Genomic DNA, 16,878 nt, shown 5'->3' on the forward strand with positions numbered 1-16,878 from the left:
CTGAGGTGCAACTAACTCACTGCTCTACAGTGACCTGGCAGCAGAAGGCCAGTCAGGCTTCTGATACAGAAATGGCAGATGGCAAGGTCTTTTCCATAAGAGTTCTCTTCATCAGACCCTGGCAAACTTTTGCTCTGTCCCATCCTTTGTTTTAAGTAGTGTCTGAAGATACTTGTATTTGTTTTAAACGGTTTATTTTTTGTCATCTCTTCCATGTTTTGTTTTGGTTTCCCCCATTTTTCTGTTCAAAACTTTATTCAAATCTTCTGTGTGAGAAGAGTTAATTCAGTAATCTAAACAAGTGAAATTCTTAGCTTAACAAACCTAAAATCAATACTTTTCTGCTGGTATGCCAGTGGTGGAAGAGCTAGACTTTGATATTTTATTAAAACTCTGATTTTTTTGCAGTACTTAGTGTGTAGTATTTAGTGAGCTGTATCAACCCATCCTTAAGTATTTTATTGCAAAACAATTTTCTGAAGCTGCCAGACTCTCAAGAGTGAGAGACTAAGCACCCACTGGGTATCTTATTTCTGTCTTGATCTTTGACTGTAGGAAAAACTGACTGGACCTACTTATCTGAGACCAGATGATTGGTTCTGTTGCATTCTCACAAAAAATGTGAGAAGGGAGGATCTTAGGTGTGGGATGCAATACTGCAGCAAAAGAAACTAAAATCAGGAAGGACAGAATAGAAAAGTTGTGCAAGCCCTCTCTTTCACTCGGAAATAAAGCAACATCCTGTGCTCTAAATGCCCTGGGTGAAACCATGACTGCACTGAAATGAGCAAAAATTTCACAGGCATTTCTACTGCAGCCAGGGTGACACCTCCATGCCTATGGCAAGTTAGGATACATTTCTGATAAATACAAAGACTTACCTTTGCAGGTAGGTGGTGTTGTCCACGTTCCATTTTCCAAGCAAATGCTCCGCATCGGCCCCTCTAGCATGTACCCACTGTAGCATGAGTAGGTGATCATGTCTCCATACTGATAGAAGCTACCACGAATCAGAGCATTCTCTGTGTGAGCTGGGGGGCCACAAGATATCTCTAAACAGACAGAAACATGAAGAGGCTGGTGAGCTGCAATGACTACCTGATAGTTCCTGGCCCTGTGCACAGTGCTCTGCACAAAAGACCTGGAAGGTGCTGGAGATGTGACACCTATGATGGGAAATCAGTAGGGAGGATTTCTTCATGGTGCAGACACTCACTTACAGGGAGAACCTGTATGTACACCCTGTGAGTACAGAGATGTCCAGGAACAGCAGTTTTAGGTGATACAGCAATGGCAATATCCACTACACAGACCAGAAAAGTTCAGATGGTACTATGATACATATGACACTGGGTCTTTAGAGTGAGGTGATACCACGGTCTGCACTAAACAATATTGTCTGCAAGAAGACTAAAAGCTTTCAGACACGCCTGCACAAAGACACTATGCCTTCTGTCAATCTCAATGAATACAACAAAAGACAGCACCTCTCCCTACAACCTTCATCTCATCACTCCTAATCTTACAGGAATCATTCTCAGGATATTTAGGGTATCCAACAACCAACCCCAGCTGCAGCACTTGCCAAATGAAATTAAGAATAAAATTACAATAGGGTAGTGGTATGAAAGCTCTTGGGGCATCAACCCACACGGTCACATTCTGGTTTCTTTTAAAGAAACAACTCTGCTAGAAAGAAAAAAGAAATACCTCTTCTGTAGAGCTTTTTAGGTTGTTTTATGTGCCTGGATCTTTCGGGGTGAACCACCTCTCCAAACAGCAATAGTAGACAAAAGCTCTCTTCTTCCACAGTAACTATCTAGGTGGAAAGCTCTGCTGACGTGTCTGTGCTGTCAAACTCCTGTGTGATCGAGCTATTGTCTGCAAAATACCAAGCCCCTGTAGAACTGTACCTCATGTACTTACTTTCACACTTAGCTGTGGTTGGAGTCCAAGTCTCATCAGCATTACAGGTGATCACAGACTGTCCTTTCAGCTGGTAGCCTTCCCTGCACCTGATGGATATGTTCTGACCAACATAAAAATCCACCTCAGACAGAACAGCATTTTCTGGGATTATGAAAGGCACAGGACAAGGGTTTGCTGTTCAAAGGAAGGGTATGAGGGAAAAGAAGAAATAAATTAGAATACTTGTAAATTTCAAACCCAAATCATATTAAAAGCAACAGAAATGGATACTGCACACAAGTCCAATTTGTAATTTGATGTAAGGTTTTAAGATTTGGATCATAACATAATAGTAAATGGTTAGATTCTCTGTTGTCACATGGCTTGCTACCATATTCTACTGATGCCAGGAGAACACATACTAAGGATTTAAGTGGGAAATATCCTACTTGTTACTATAAAGCCATTCTCTCTTGTCCTTCCTTTTTATTATAACCTTACTGTAAGAAGAGCCAGACCAATCCTACTCCTTGTTCTGAGGGGCTGGACCAATGAAGAGCAGTAAAAATTCAGGTGTTCAAGCAGAGACTTAAAATAACATTTAGGATTTCTCTGATAATCTTACTTATTTATGGCTGTAAATTTGCTGAGCTATTTTTGCATGGTCTATTGATTTCATCATGAATATAGAAAAGGTTGGAACTCTATATGCATCTTATGAGTTCTTTGTAATACAAAATAAAATATCTCAGTTAAGCACCCTAAGACTACTGACAATCTTAAAATTAGTTATAGACACATACAGCACTGAGGTAGGCTACTGTAGGTGTGTATAAGGTGCCATTTCAGAGCATCATTTATAGAGCCATTAAGTCCAACCTCCTTTTCAAAGCAAGGCCAAGTAGGTCTGAGGTTGCTCTGGGTCTTGACCACCTGAAATTTGTGTATCTCCATGAATGGAGATTTCATGCCTTCTCTGTTCCTGTGTATGACTGCTATGATGGTGAAAAGTTTCTTTCAATACTTAACTGGAATTTCTTTTGTTGCAACTTGTGCCTGTTGCCTCTTATCTCACTACTATGCATCTCTGAGAAGAGACTGGCTCAGTTTTTCTTTACAGCCACCCAAGAGTCAGTTGTAGGCAACAGTGAAATCTCCTTTTTGCCTTCTCCAAACTTTTCACTCACAGCTCCTTGTACATCAAATGACTGATTACAATTGACTTCATTTTATTTCAGCTTTTCATGTAAAGGATGCTATGCAAAACACAGCTCTTTCTTTTACTGTTACACAAACACACTCAGAGAAGTTAATGCTTTAATATGTCTCAGTAACTGCTCTGTTTGTTCCTCTGTTAAAGTGGGATGCACACCAACAAATCTCCCAATGAAGGCTAAACCAATTTTTTAAACTACAAGCAACAAATTCTGCCCATGGCCACTCAAAAAAATAAATTACAGTACACTTCTACAAAGATCTGCAACAGTTGCTCTCATTTACTGTCAGTTTAAATGAAGAGCAGCCTAACTGTTAGTGCTTACAAATTAGGACCACTTTTTCATTACAAAGCAAACACACACGTTTACAGAGAGGCAAGGGATTACTCCATCTTCCATCTCTTGTGCACTCTGCCACAGGTTCCCCTTCCAAGCTGTATCCCCTCTCACAGAAATATGCTATTGTACTGCCAACTGTATTGTTTTCATAAATCGCCTTCCCATTCAGCAAGGGAACTGGAACGCTGCATCTGGTCTCTGCAAAGGAAGAGGTCTCATTATTTCAGCTTGATATTAGACCTGGACTTCGAACAATTCCTAACTTACTCCCACAATATGTTTAAAGAATCTGCCACAGAGTAATAAATTATGAAGACCATTGAGGGAGAGGTCAGTAGTCCTGGGAAGGAAACGTAGCCAAGCTAGGGAAGGAGCTCCTCCCAGTGATGGAGCAAAGCCACAGCCTGAGTGTTTTTCAAGTCAGCAAAATGGGGCAGTGCTGGGGAAAGGACATGACTCATACTGGAGTAAGAGAGGCAGAATATGGAAATGGTTCTTTCTTGCCACTGAGAGATACCTCAGAAACTTGAGGCCTTTTTGCCTTCCTTTTCAGCCCTAAGAAGAAATACCAGACAAATGTAGGGTAGGTTTCACGCAAGATGTCAACACTTATATTACTAATTGCTCCCTTGAAGATTCCCAACTGTGTTTCTGAGGCCAGCAGGCAGAGTCCAATCTGGGTTGCCACTGCTACAAAGATCCCATTTTCCATTTGATTTTCCTAACTGATCTATGTAATGGGATGACTGAAGATTTATCTCTCAGACAGACACGAGGCCATCAGGCAAGAGCAGGAGAGGATTTCATGAAGTGGTTGTGCTCAACCTATCTCAGGATGATCTTGACACTCTGCTCAGTGCTGCTAGTGTGTGTTTTCCTAGGTGCCTGGCAAGTACTAGAGACCTCCTTACTGATATGGACGTTCCTCACCAGCTTTCTAGGTGCTTCTGAAGGTTCTCAGAGCATTAGGGGAATGTAGTGCACAGTGATCTGCGCACTGTGTGATTGCCCAACACTGCATCTGTTGGTCCCTACTGCTCATGGAGTTTTCATGGCTCTGATGACACGAACCTAACACTTGTCTTGAGGGAAAGATCGTTTTCTGTCTTTCTTTGGCAAAACTGTCACAGCATGCTGGTCCCCTCTGGATCTGTGTGTGCAGCTGGGTGTGGAGACATCAACACATCAGCTCCATGAATGCCAGGAGCAACTATAAAAAGCAAGCAGGATACTGAGTCTAGAGTCTAGCTTGGGAGACCTGAGGCAAATGCAGCAGTGAGAAGACCAGCTTGAAAGGAAGTGTGATGGTCAAGAAGTGAACTAGTGTGTTTCTGAAAAGGAAAAGTCTAAGTCCTGACTTTATATTTTTGTGGCAGAAAGGTCAAGAATGGAGAACACTCAAAAGTTTACAATACTGCAATTTTGCAAGCATCTCTATGCTTTACATTTTGAATAGTCATCAAACCATACTGGCTATCTGTTCAAACTTGGGACCTGAAGTTTTTGTTCACTCACTACTGCCCACTCCATATGACAGCTCTTGCTTGGCACTCATTCTGCTTTGTGCCAAGAGCAACAGGACCTACTGAGAGAGCACACAAAAGCAGTGATTTCCAAAACGCTACCTATCCTGCATTCCTGGTATTTGTTCATGTGAGGAGTGTGGAGCTGTTGAAAAAGCCCTTGAGTCCCAAGGTTCAGTAAAAGAATATCAACTTAGTAACTGACTATAGAAGACCACTGGGAAAAAATGCAGTCAGTCCATCATCTTTTTGTTAGCTCTTTCTGGACTGGTAACAGGTAGTGCTCTTTCTGATACATTTAATTTTTCTGGCAGCATTTAAAATTAACATTACAGAATTGTTTCCCAAAAGCAGCTCAGTTCCTGCATCACACAATATGCATGTGTAAGAGAGGTGCTACTGCTTATCCCAGATCAGAACGTGTCAGACCATGAAACTGCACAGTTACCTTCACACAATGGCAAGGGCTTGCTCCAGCTCCCGTTGGCAAGACATGTGATATTCTGGGGCCCAACAAGATGGTATCCAGAGTAGCACACAAAGGTTACATTACTTCTGTATGTGCTTCCTGTAGAAATGGCCTCTGCTTTTTCTACTGAGGGATGCAGCCCACAAGTAATTCCTGTGAGAAGAGAAAACTTTCTGTTTTTATACAGACAACGAAGGCTGTTCTGTCTGTTACACCCTGACTGACAGCTCTGTTCACACACTGAATTAATAGAAAGTTGGGAAGAAAGAAGCTGCAAAATGTTATATGCAAAAGGACTATACAGTGCCTTGCCTGCCCTCTCTCCTGGGGTTCAGGCTGTCAACACCAGAGAGAGAATGTGCCCAAATGAGGTTCAAGAAAGCCAAGTGCCAGGTCTTGCATTTGGGTCATAACAACCCCAGTGCTACAGGCTTGGGGCAGAGCAGCTGGAGAGCTGCCTGGCAGAGAAGGACCTGGGGGTGTTGACTGACAGCTGGCTGAACATCAGTGTGCCCAGGTGGCCAAGAAGGCCAATGGCATCCTGGCCTGTTAAGAATAGTGTGGTGAGCACAACTAGGGAAGTAATTGTCCTCTGTACTCAGTGCTGGTGAGGCCCCACCTTGAGAGCTGTGTTCAGTTTTGGGACACTCACTACAGAAAAGACACTGAGGTGCTGGAGCGTGTCCAGAGAAGGGCAACGAGGCTGGTGAGGGGACTGGAGAACAGATGTTATGAGCAGCAGCTGAGGGGACTGGTGGTGTTTAGTGTGGAGAAAAGGAGGTTGAGGGGAGACCAAACTAATCTCTGCAACTACCTGAAAGGAGGTGTGGCAAGGCAGTGGAAGATGGAAAACGATTTATTGGTAAAGACTGTAAAATCTTGGCATTTCATTTTTTAAGCTGTATGAAAATCCTTCTTTCCATGCTCCCACAATTAATTACTTTTTGCTGCAGAGAGCTAAGATTTGATCTTTGGGAGGAAAGTCTTGATCTCCAGGCATACAGAGAGGACAAGATATATTAGCCTTGGCATGGCAGAGACAAAACACCCCAGTGCATGAAGTCCAAGGTTCTGCACACCACAATGCAAGGCACATCAAATACAGCAAACTGCACTCCTCCCCTACTGACCTGAGTATGACTCTATGCTTGTACCATTTTAACGTGCCAAAAGGAGCTCCCATCAGATCAGAGAGGAAACTGGCAATGAGAACTTTTCTGCTCTGGTTTTTCTCTGGCCACTCCTGCTTAGAGCCCTCCACTTGGAGGGGGAGACTGCGAGGAAGCCAGCAAAAGCCCTGTTTGTTCTGTGGCTCTCCTGGAAAACTGCCACCATGTTGCTCTGCTTGCTACTTACGCCTGCATGAAGGGGCAGGGGGGCTCCACTTTTTGTCAACATGGCAGATCCTTCGACTTGGTCCCTGTAGCTCAAAGCCAGGGTCACAGCTGTAGAAAATCTCACTGCCCAACAGGAACTCCTCTCCCTGAACAGACCCATTTTCTATGATGTCCGGGGCTCCACACGATACTCCTGTAAGATCAAAAAGTGTTTCAGTTGGACATAATGTACAAGGCCTGTTGTGTTCACAGCTCCACACGTTTCACTCTGAAATTAAGGGAAAGAACACAGTGTTTACCTGGGCTGTCTCAGACAATTGCCCCTGAGTAGAACAACAGTATCATGTTTGGTGCTTCTAGTTCCTGCTTAAAAGACAAAACATGTGGCAGCTGTGCTGGCAGGAAGCCTCAGAAACTTCTACTGTTGCCACTCAGAGCCAGCAGCTAAGCCCATGTAAGTGTTTATGTAGACAGTTCCTATTTTGGCACCAAAGTCAAAAGGGCATCAGACTTTTCACAGACTTGAAGTACCTTGAGAATGAATATTCATAGTTACATTTGAGGATGCTAAGTAGCTGCAACTCCTGGCAACTAATGTTTTCAGGGGTCCTCAGTAAGCCCAAAAATCATGACCTCATGTGCCACAACTATTTAAACTTGGAAGCTATCTGCACAGCTTTCTTATGGATTTGGGAGCAATGCAGAAAGGTGTAGTGAGTTATTTCACAGTATTATCTAAACACATCAGCACTTCTGCAACTCTTCCAGGCTGTTATCACTCGTATTTTTAAAAGAAATATAAAAATTAGGTAAATGCAAAAGGTATGAGTTATAAAGCAAAGTAAGCATTATTATTTTCTGCTTTATTAAATCATCCTTGACCATCACCAGTGATAATGAGGTGGAACGTACTTCTGCACACTGGTACTGTGCCACTCCAAAGCCTGTCTTCCTGGCAAGTCCGTTCTGCATCACCCTGCGAAACAAAAGAAAATGCTCAAAGAACAACTTTACTCAGTCAGTTCTTTTCTCCCATCAACTCTAGTACTTTTCCCTCATGTGCAATCCATGTAAAGAGGTGGTTAAATGCTGCAGCACAGAAGAATGTGATAGGTTTTTCTCCTTTCAGGGCTCATTTAGGTAAAATCTAACTAGCATTTTTTTCAATAACAGTACAAGCTTGTGTTTTACAAGCATAACACACTGATTTTAACCACATCCCAAACACTCATTCTTTAAATCTGCTCATAAACGTTATTTCTTTCTTATATGGAGGCTTTATAGCCAGTCTAATAGCTGAAGATTTAATTCTTATATTGTTCCAAGACATGGAGAACAACATCTAGCAAACCCATTGACAAGGGCAGATGTTTGACCCGAGTGTTGTATGGCATCACACCCAACGGACTTTGCTTCTCAAAGGAAAAAAAAATCAGGACTTCTCTTGCACGGCAGTGAGAAGATTAACGCTAGGTGGCGAAGCTGGAATACACAGCTTGGGAGGACTTTTTAACTGTATGAAAGCACTGGCATGTTACTTCCAAACAATACCTGAAACAGCGATTCTACCTGTCAAAATACCACCCCACCCCTCCACTTCCAGTGACATTATATACTTGGCAGCATAAGGCAAATTCGATTTATTTTACCTAAGGATTCTGTAATCTCTCATTATTTTTACAAGGAGTGAATTCACTCCTGACTGGGTGAATTCACATGCACGAAGTTCTTAGCTTATTATTGGTGTTAAGGACAGTAGAAAGGAAGCGTGTTCCTGCATTCTGCTTGGTACTCACAGTGTTAAGAGCCAGTTTTCTGTCCTGGAGACATCTCACCACCACAAGCCTCTCTACTCTGCCATGACCTATGTCTCATCATCATCCCTCCTTTCTGAGTTCACTGCAGCTTTTGAAAACACATGTGAACTCAATGCTCTGAATTGGCTAGCCTGAGTCCTGATAATGGGACAGCAGTGTTGCTCCAGAGCTCAGGCATGGCTAAGACACCAGTACTTATCATAAAAAACAATGGAAAGAAAAGAACTTTGTCCCCTTTTTGGGCAGGGAATAAAGCTGCCATTGAGCAAACTAGAATCTGTTTGCTTTGCTAAAACAAGAGATAAAACTTTCACACCACCTAGCAATGACACAGAACTGAGAGCAGTGGAGTTTATCAGGAGCTTTGAGTCTGAAAAGCACAATGCAGCAGACATAATGCTAGGGACATTGTGAAATCAAGGGAAGAATGCAATCTATCTCTGGTCAGAGAACCAATTCAAGAGAGCAGTAAATGGGAAACTAACTCTTCCATGTTTTATGGTCACAAACATATATATATTTTATATATATATATATATCTAAAGCTGTATTTGCAGAGGGCTGAAACAACCTTCAGTTAAAAAAAAATAAACACTGAAAGGTATCTGCTGAACAGGGTGCATCTGTTCACTTCAGTTGGACCTTTGAGTCATTCAAGGACTATCCCAGATATTCCAAAAGCATTCTACAGACAGTAACAACAGAAGATATCCAAGTTCTATGCCAGTTAAAGGATCACAGAAATATGGACCAGGTATAATACATTCTCACAGTCCTCACTTAAGAACTGAACATGACAACTAAAGGTTTAGAGTGCTGGAGATTTGAGCTTGCTTACTTGTAATTCATAGCCAGAATCACATTTATATATAACCATGTCTTTGTAATTGTATTTCTTGCCAACCACAAATCCATGTTTTGGAGACTCAGGGGACCCACAGGACACAGGAATGCAGATGTCATCAGAAAATGGTGGTATCCAAATACCAGTCTCCTGAAAAATAAACGCAATTAAAAGTTGTGAAGGCACTTTATATGCTTAATTTGTATCTAAATGAAAAAAGTTAGGAAAATGATAGTAGAAACATAGTGGGTGTATAGATGTGTTTAATGTAATATTATCTGCATAATCCTTAGTAAAACTCAGTAATTTAACATTTTTAAGATGTCAACATAGGCTGGAGCTCGGCTTTCAGGAATGTTCAGCATAGACTTACAAGACAGAAGGAAAAAAAAGTAAATAGGGAAATAGAAGCTTGGAAAAGCAAGTTCACTCATATGAGGTCACCTAGTAGCTCAGGAGAACAAAAGCTACAGCTGCCCGATTCCTTGCTCTGTACTTCTCTCATGGCTCACGGTCTAACACCATGACTCAGTGCTTCAGCTCTCTTCCCAGACTGTTCAACGTAAGTCTGATACCTGAAGCCACACTCATCAAACACACCTACTCCTACTTCCACAGAACTCTGAAACAGCAAAATAAGGGGGAAACCTCTCCTTATGGAGTGCTGATTCTGCAAAAACATGCATGGTCAGCTCTTTTCACATGAGCAGATTTACTGACTTTCTAAAGACTCTATTTACAAGCTTAAGTCAGGGTTGTCCACAGCTAGTGTGACAAGAGGTCACAAGTGGATTGAAATGTGGACTGCCTGTTATTCTGGAGAAAAAGAGCTCTGCACACAATCCTCAAAATAATTTAAAAATCTTGGACATAACTTATTTCCTGAAATGTGATAAAAGGAATGCTTTTTTAAAGGACAGCATTAGGTTTTGGTTGAAGAAGATAGCAGTAATTTCTAGTCCTGAAAGTCTATATGTGGAAAACTAATAAATACTGGGCAACCATGAAGCATATTATGTTTTGCAGGACATGCTTTGAATTTTTTTGTTGTGTGCAGCTGAAGGACAAAAGCTAACGAGGGCATGAGGAGGACTGTTGAATTCAACAAAGATGCCAAAAAAACCCCGTGCAAATAACACTGTACCTTGCAGGTAGATGTGCTTGCTCCCACCAGAGTATAACCTTCTACACATGACAAAGTGATGCTTGTGTTGACAGTGAAGTTGTCCCCAGATATGGTTATGTGGGTGATATTTTCTGGGAAGGGACACTTTCTGGGGCAACAGGAGATACTTTGAGGAGACCACTGTCCATCTTCCCGGCAAATGCATTCATCCACCTCCGTCACCATGGTGTAACCTTCCAGGCATCTGCAATACAGCATGAAGACCTGACCACAGAGACACAGCTACGGATGAGCTAACCCATAAACTTCAAAGTCAGTAATTTTTTTGCATTAGCTGTTCATAATCACCTTGGGATTTCTCTATTATTTCAAGGTAACACTGTAAGGAGCGTGCCTGGACTGAGTTTATTCTGTTGCAAGAGCTGGCAGCTTCAGATTTCATCTCCAGCTCCTTCATGCTGCTGCAGCAATACAATGGAAAGTGAGTTGTTTGTTTTAGTGCTTGGAGAACTGTGACTGCTTCAGCGCAGCCCCTGCACACCCTTCCCTTTGCAAGGAGACCTTTTTGTTAGGTAAACAGAATGTGAGCACCAAGCAATTCTAAAGATGATCTCACTGTCTTTCAAGGACAAACCAAGCCTTAGGCTGACCACAGGCCATTAGCTTAGACATGAAAGGCCGATCTGTTTTGTTCCACACAGTGCTGCACCAATAGCAACACCAGTGACTTGTGGAGGAGGGTTCACTTGTAGAAAGGCAGACAGAAGCACTCCCGTCACCTTGATAAAGATGTGGGGAAACAACTGACACTTAAATTTATCCACATGCCATCTCTATTCTCTGTCCCATAGTATTGTTTTTACTGCCAAAAAAAAAAAAAATCTCCTCTTCTGCTATGGAATTCCTCACCTTGAAGAAAGAGACCCACAATGTGCATGCTTCAGGAAATTAACAAAGCCCCCCTTTCTCTCATATCTGACAAAGGAGTAACTTTGCATCAGCAACACTTGCTGACAGTGCTCTGCTGCTGTACAGAAAATGGGACAAGAGGGAGATCAGCCTGTCTGTATTACAACAGGCACCTGAAGCAGGAGGAATAAAAAAGTGGGGTGCCAAAAGGTGTGAAAAATTACAGACACTACTGACTATTGCTGCCACCTGCTAAGAAAACCTGAATGTCCATACATGTGTTTCAGAGAAGAGGAACACAAAGGGGAATGAGGAATTAAAGGCGGAAGGAGTGCAGCTCAACAGGCAAAAAACCCTTTGACAGTGATCCAAACAATATTTTATATGTGCCCAAGAATGTGGTATTTGTCAATCTGAACATGTGAGAAGGCCTCACTTTTCTCCCAGGTGTTTTAAAAACTTGCACTGAGACTGCATAAACCTTTTGCCTTTGATCCTTCTGGGATTTCAGGGAAATAATGGCAGCCACATTCTTACCTGTACTGGACCTTGCTCCCATAGGTGTAATTGTTCCCAAAAACTTCTGCATTTGGGACAGAAGGTGGTGGGCCACAGCTTAACAGCTCACAGCTTGGGTATGGCTTCTTCCAGACACCAGTCTCCACACAAGTTAGTTCTGGACTCCCCCTCATGACAAAACCTGACAAGCAGGTATAGATGATAGTGTTCTCATCTGCAGAGCTGCTCCCATTGATAAATGTGTTGGGGATGATGGGTGGAGATCCACAGGAGATCTGCCCACAGCGAGGAAACCCAGAACTCCACTTGCCAGCTGCCTCACAGGTGACTTTAGAAGGCCCTAGGAGCCTGAAGCCCTCCAAACATTGAAACTGGGCACTCTTCCCACAGCTGAAGTCTGTACCAAGAACGACTCCATTCTGAATCTGTGGTGCAGAACACAGACAGGGCAGGCATGATGGAAGGCTTCCACTCCAGGAGCCATTGGACAAACATTGTCGGAGAGGATTGCCGTGCAGCTCATAGCCAGGGAAGCACACATACTGGACAAGTTCCGCATAGGTAAAGCCTGAGCCATTCAGAAAGCCATGGGAGATATCTTCAGGAGGTCCACAAATGACGGGCTCACAGTGTGGAGCTTCTGAATCCCAGGTACCATCACTCTGACAGGTAAGTGTAGACACTCCGCGCAGGCCATACCCTTCATTGCAGTGATAGTGCACTTCTTTCTTAAAGCCAAAATCTGAGCCACTAGTTCTCCCATTGAGAAGAGGCAGCGGCACAGGGCAGGTCACAGCTTTGCAAACTGGAGTGATTCCACTCCAGCTTCCATTCGCAAGGCAGACTCTACTCCTGTCCCCATCCAGCAGGAAGCCTTCGTTGCAGCTGTACTCTGTATGTTTCTGGAATGTGTACTCCTCTCCTGTCACCTGCCCATTCTCCAAAACTGGTGGTGGGCTACAAGAAACAGGAATGCAAATTGGTTCACTGCCATCCCATTTCTGGTTCTCTTGGCATCTTCTCTCTGTGGGACCATTTAACTGGTATCCAGGGTCACACTCATAGTAGACAACGCTCCCATACGTGTAGTTTTCCCCTCTTATGCTCCCATTCATAAGCTGGGTAGGTGAGTTGCAGGTTACTGCTTTGCAGGATGGAGCAGTGTTACTCCACTGCCGACTTGGCAAACACAGTCGTGTGTCAGAGCCAATGAGTGTGAATCCTGGCTTACAGGTGTACTGCACCGTGCTGCCAAGGGTGTTCTCAGTGAAATGTAAAAAGCCATTCTCTGGGGGTGACAGCAAGCTGCACTCTATTGAAACGCAGGCAGGGGCAGTGCCATTCCAAGCCCCATCTTCTTGGCAAGTTAGAACAGGGTTTCCCAGCAGCTCATAGCCTGAGTAACATGTATATAAAATGACAGTTCCAAATAAGTAAGTGGTGACCTGTGCTGCACTATCCTCCTTCACGGAACTTTTGAAGTGTTTCGAATTGTCCGCCAGCAACGTATGCGAAGGGGAGGGGCCCTCTGTAACACTCTCCTGGTCAGAACACCTTTCCCCATGCCTCACCTGCACATACTCCCCAAAGTCAATGTGAGGAGGCAGGCCACAGTCTGTTGGGAGGCAGGTTGGTGTGGAGCTAGACCAGCCTGACTCTTCACAGGTCTGCATGGCAAGGCCAGACAGCTGGAAGCCTGGCACACAGCTGTAAATAACCATGGCCCCGTAGCTATAATCTGCACCCTCCACAAAGCCATTCTCAATTGGCTGAGGGGGCTGACAATTTATGGCTTTGCAGCAAGGAACCTCTGTACTCCACTCCCCTGTCTCTAGGCATCTCAATATTTCCTCCCCTTGGAGCTGGAAACCTCTGTCACAGGAATACCTAACAGTCTGCCCATAATGGAAGTTTGTGAATGAGTATTTGCCGTTGGGGATCTTCTTGGGTCTTGGGCATTGAATAGGTCTGCAAGCTGGCCTTCCTCCAAGCCACTGGCCATCTTCTCCACAGAGGATAGTTGTATTCCCCATGAGCTCAAAGCCTGGTTTACATGTGTAGAGGGCTGTGCTAAGGAAGGTGAGGCCCTGCACATCCACAATGCCATTCTGAATTTCTTCTGGTTGAGGGCACTCCACAGGAATACATTCTGGCAAAGGTAAGCTCCATGAACCATCAGCCTGGCATCTGATGGTAGACTCACCCTTCAGTAAAAACCCATCCACACACACGTATTTCACAGTGCTACCAAAATGAAGGGATGAAGTCAACGGGTCACCAAAGGGGATGTATGGAGGTGCAGGGCACTGTACCACCTTGCAGAAGGGAAAGGAATCATTCCACTGTTGGGATGGCAAGCATTTCAGTACAGAGGACCCACGTAACACATAACCCTCCTTGCAGGAGAACTGTACAACACCAACTTGGTAAGTCACTTCCCTCAAGACCAGCTGGTTTTCTGCCAAGGGTGGTTCTGGACATTTTGTTGGCAGACACTTAGGGGTTTGCTTTTTGCTCCATTTTCCAGACTTCTGACACGTCCAATAAACATCTCCAATCAGCTCATACCCTTCATCACAGAAAAACTCAACTTTGGAGCCCGTACTGAAAGTTTCTCCCTTGGAGTAGCCGTTCTGGATGGGTGGTGGTTTTTCACAGCTTAGGGGATCACAGTAAGGAGGCGATTCACTGTACCACTGCCGATTGGCTTGGCAGGTAAACACAGAGCTTCCAACCAGCTGGTAGCCAGGCTCACACTGATAATGTGCCTGATTCTCAAAGAAGCGTCCAGTTGTTTCCTGCAAAACGGATAAGAAATGGACATGTCTGAAACAAAGATGCATAACTGGACTGTTTTAGCTTCTTGTGTTCTCTTGGTCTAGCTTCCAGATGAATCTCAAACAGCAGTAAAGGCTGCCTGCAAAGGAACGAATGCAAATAACTGACACAGAATGTCAGGCCTGAAATTATGCCCTCTGCTGTCAGGAAATCTGAGAGCACCACAAAAGAAAAAAATCAAGGCTTAAAAAGTAAAAGCTAAAAAATATTTCCTCTGCTTTCCCCCTTCCTAAAGCATAAGGTCAAAATATGTGTACATAGGAGGGCAGAAAAGAAATGGGTCTGCACAAGCTGCCATGAAATGGCCTATTGTCAGGATTCTGGAGCTTACAGGCATATTTAAGACTGGAGCCTTCATATGTACTACTACTACTAGGAGACATTTGTAAGTGCCACATATGCAGCTGCAAGGTCTTGAGCAGGCAGCTATGGAGCCTCTCAAAGCTACAGGCTGAGCTCTGATTGAGGTATTAAAACATATCTCTAACTGGAAGGAATATCTGGAGCTGTGATTGTACCTAAGGAAGACAACACAGAGTGATGTGCATTAATTAGAGGTTGTATCTCTGTGAGATTATGAACAGAAATTGTTGCTATTACTGCTGGAAGCCCATGTAGGAACTGTGATGCAAACCCCACCCCAGTTTTTTAGTAAATGCAGATGCACTGGTAGCTAGATTTAAGGAAAGAAGGGCGGTGTTCAGAAGAAAAATGCATTAAAAATTCAAAGCACAGTGGTGGTTTTGATCTTCCTTATCACAATGTTACCCTTGTGCATCAAAGCATAACCCAGGCTAAGCAGTTGTTACTGGTTTGGGTTGCCACAAGGTGAATTTTAACTTAAGACATTGTTGCAATGTAATTTGGTAAGGAAAATGAAGTTCTGATTTCAGAAAAGAAGTGTGCTTGCTTCAAAAGGAGAGAAATTATCCAAAGGCGATTTATCTATTACAAATCAGCTTCTTTTTTCAAGCAGTGAAAAGAGCAGGGCTTGTAAACAGGCAACAGTACTTCAAATGCCTCCAGGTGGCACTGGAAAGCCACCCACGAACAAAAAAAGTAAGCATGAGACATTAAGGAAATAAATTGATTTCATTTGGCATCTTGAGTCCCCTAACTGAAAACCCACTTTAAAATACAAATTCCCATAGCAGTGTCCATGCTTTTCAGACACGATTCTGCTGCAAATCCACCTGCTTTTGCCTTTGCTTATTCCATCCACTCACGTGCTTCCTCAATTTTAACAAGAGGGCAAAACAGAAGGAAAAAAAACCCCAACAGTGGCAATTCTGAAGACATACTCAGTTTGCTACGGTACCAGGCAGATGAGAACACTCATTCTGTACCTTAATAAAGCCATTCTCAAGCTGGGGTGGTTCTCCACAGGACACTGGGTGGCATGTGGGCAAACTGCCACTCCAGTTGCCAGTGGCCTCGCAGGTCCGCTTCTTCTCTCCCTTGATGTAGAACCCCTTGTTGCAGCTGTAAGCCACCACTGCTCCGAAGCTGTAGTTGGCCCCGCTGGCATAGCCATTGCTAATGTGGGGAGGCTCTCCGCAGCGAACGGGGATGCACTGGATGCTCAAAGAAGAAGGATTCCACTGGCCCCCTCGAAGGCACTCGATCTTGGCCGAAGTGTTCAGAACAAAGCCTTCCATGCACTTGAAGCTCACGATGGAGCCAGCCGTAAATCTGGCTTTGCTAACGGACTCCAGGATGCTGTATGAGACGGTGGCTGGCTTCTCACAGAAATCAGCTATGCAGTGGGGCATCTCCCTGCCCTCTGGAGGCACCCACTTCCCTTCTGCATTGCAAAGCAGCTGAGAGTTATCAGCCAGGCTGTAGCCATCTGAGCAGAAGTAATAAGCTATATCGCCAAAGAGGCCGTGGCCAGTCTCTGGTGATGCATTTTCCACATGGGGAGGTTCATCACAGGTTACTGCCAGGCACTGCTGGTGGCTCACATTCCACTCGCCGCTGGCTAAGCACTCTATGGTTGCAGGGCCAACTAACATGTAACTGTGGATAAGGA

The 16,878-nt window shown here is 43.9% G+C and overlaps 1 protein-coding gene across 1 annotated transcript in view; it reads right to left on the reverse strand.

The window, feature by feature from the left end:
* Positions 1-16,878, reverse strand: part of SVEP1 (sushi, von Willebrand factor type A, EGF and pentraxin domain containing 1) — a 130,607-nt gene that overhangs the window by 13,932 nt on the left and 99,797 nt on the right. The window contains exons 37-46 of the mRNA XM_084278230.1: positions 16,193-16,865; positions 12,027-14,806; positions 10,599-10,824; positions 9,449-9,604; positions 7,706-7,769; positions 6,813-6,986; positions 5,436-5,609; positions 3,489-3,662; positions 1,927-2,103; positions 882-1,052 (exon numbers count right to left, since the gene is read on the reverse strand). Of these exons, the coding sequence (XP_084134356.1) occupies positions 882-1,052; positions 1,927-2,103; positions 3,489-3,662; positions 5,436-5,609; positions 6,813-6,986; positions 7,706-7,769; positions 9,449-9,604; positions 10,599-10,824; positions 12,027-14,806; positions 16,193-16,865 (4,769 nt within the window). The remainder of the gene's footprint in view (positions 1-881; positions 1,053-1,926; positions 2,104-3,488; positions 3,663-5,435; positions 5,610-6,812; positions 6,987-7,705; positions 7,770-9,448; positions 9,605-10,598; positions 10,825-12,026; positions 14,807-16,192; positions 16,866-16,878) is intronic.

This window comes from Gallinula chloropus (assembly GCF_964237585.1).
Source record: "Gallinula chloropus genome assembly, chromosome: Z".
Classification (NCBI taxonomy): Eukaryota; Metazoa; Chordata; class Aves; order Gruiformes; family Rallidae; genus Gallinula; species Gallinula chloropus.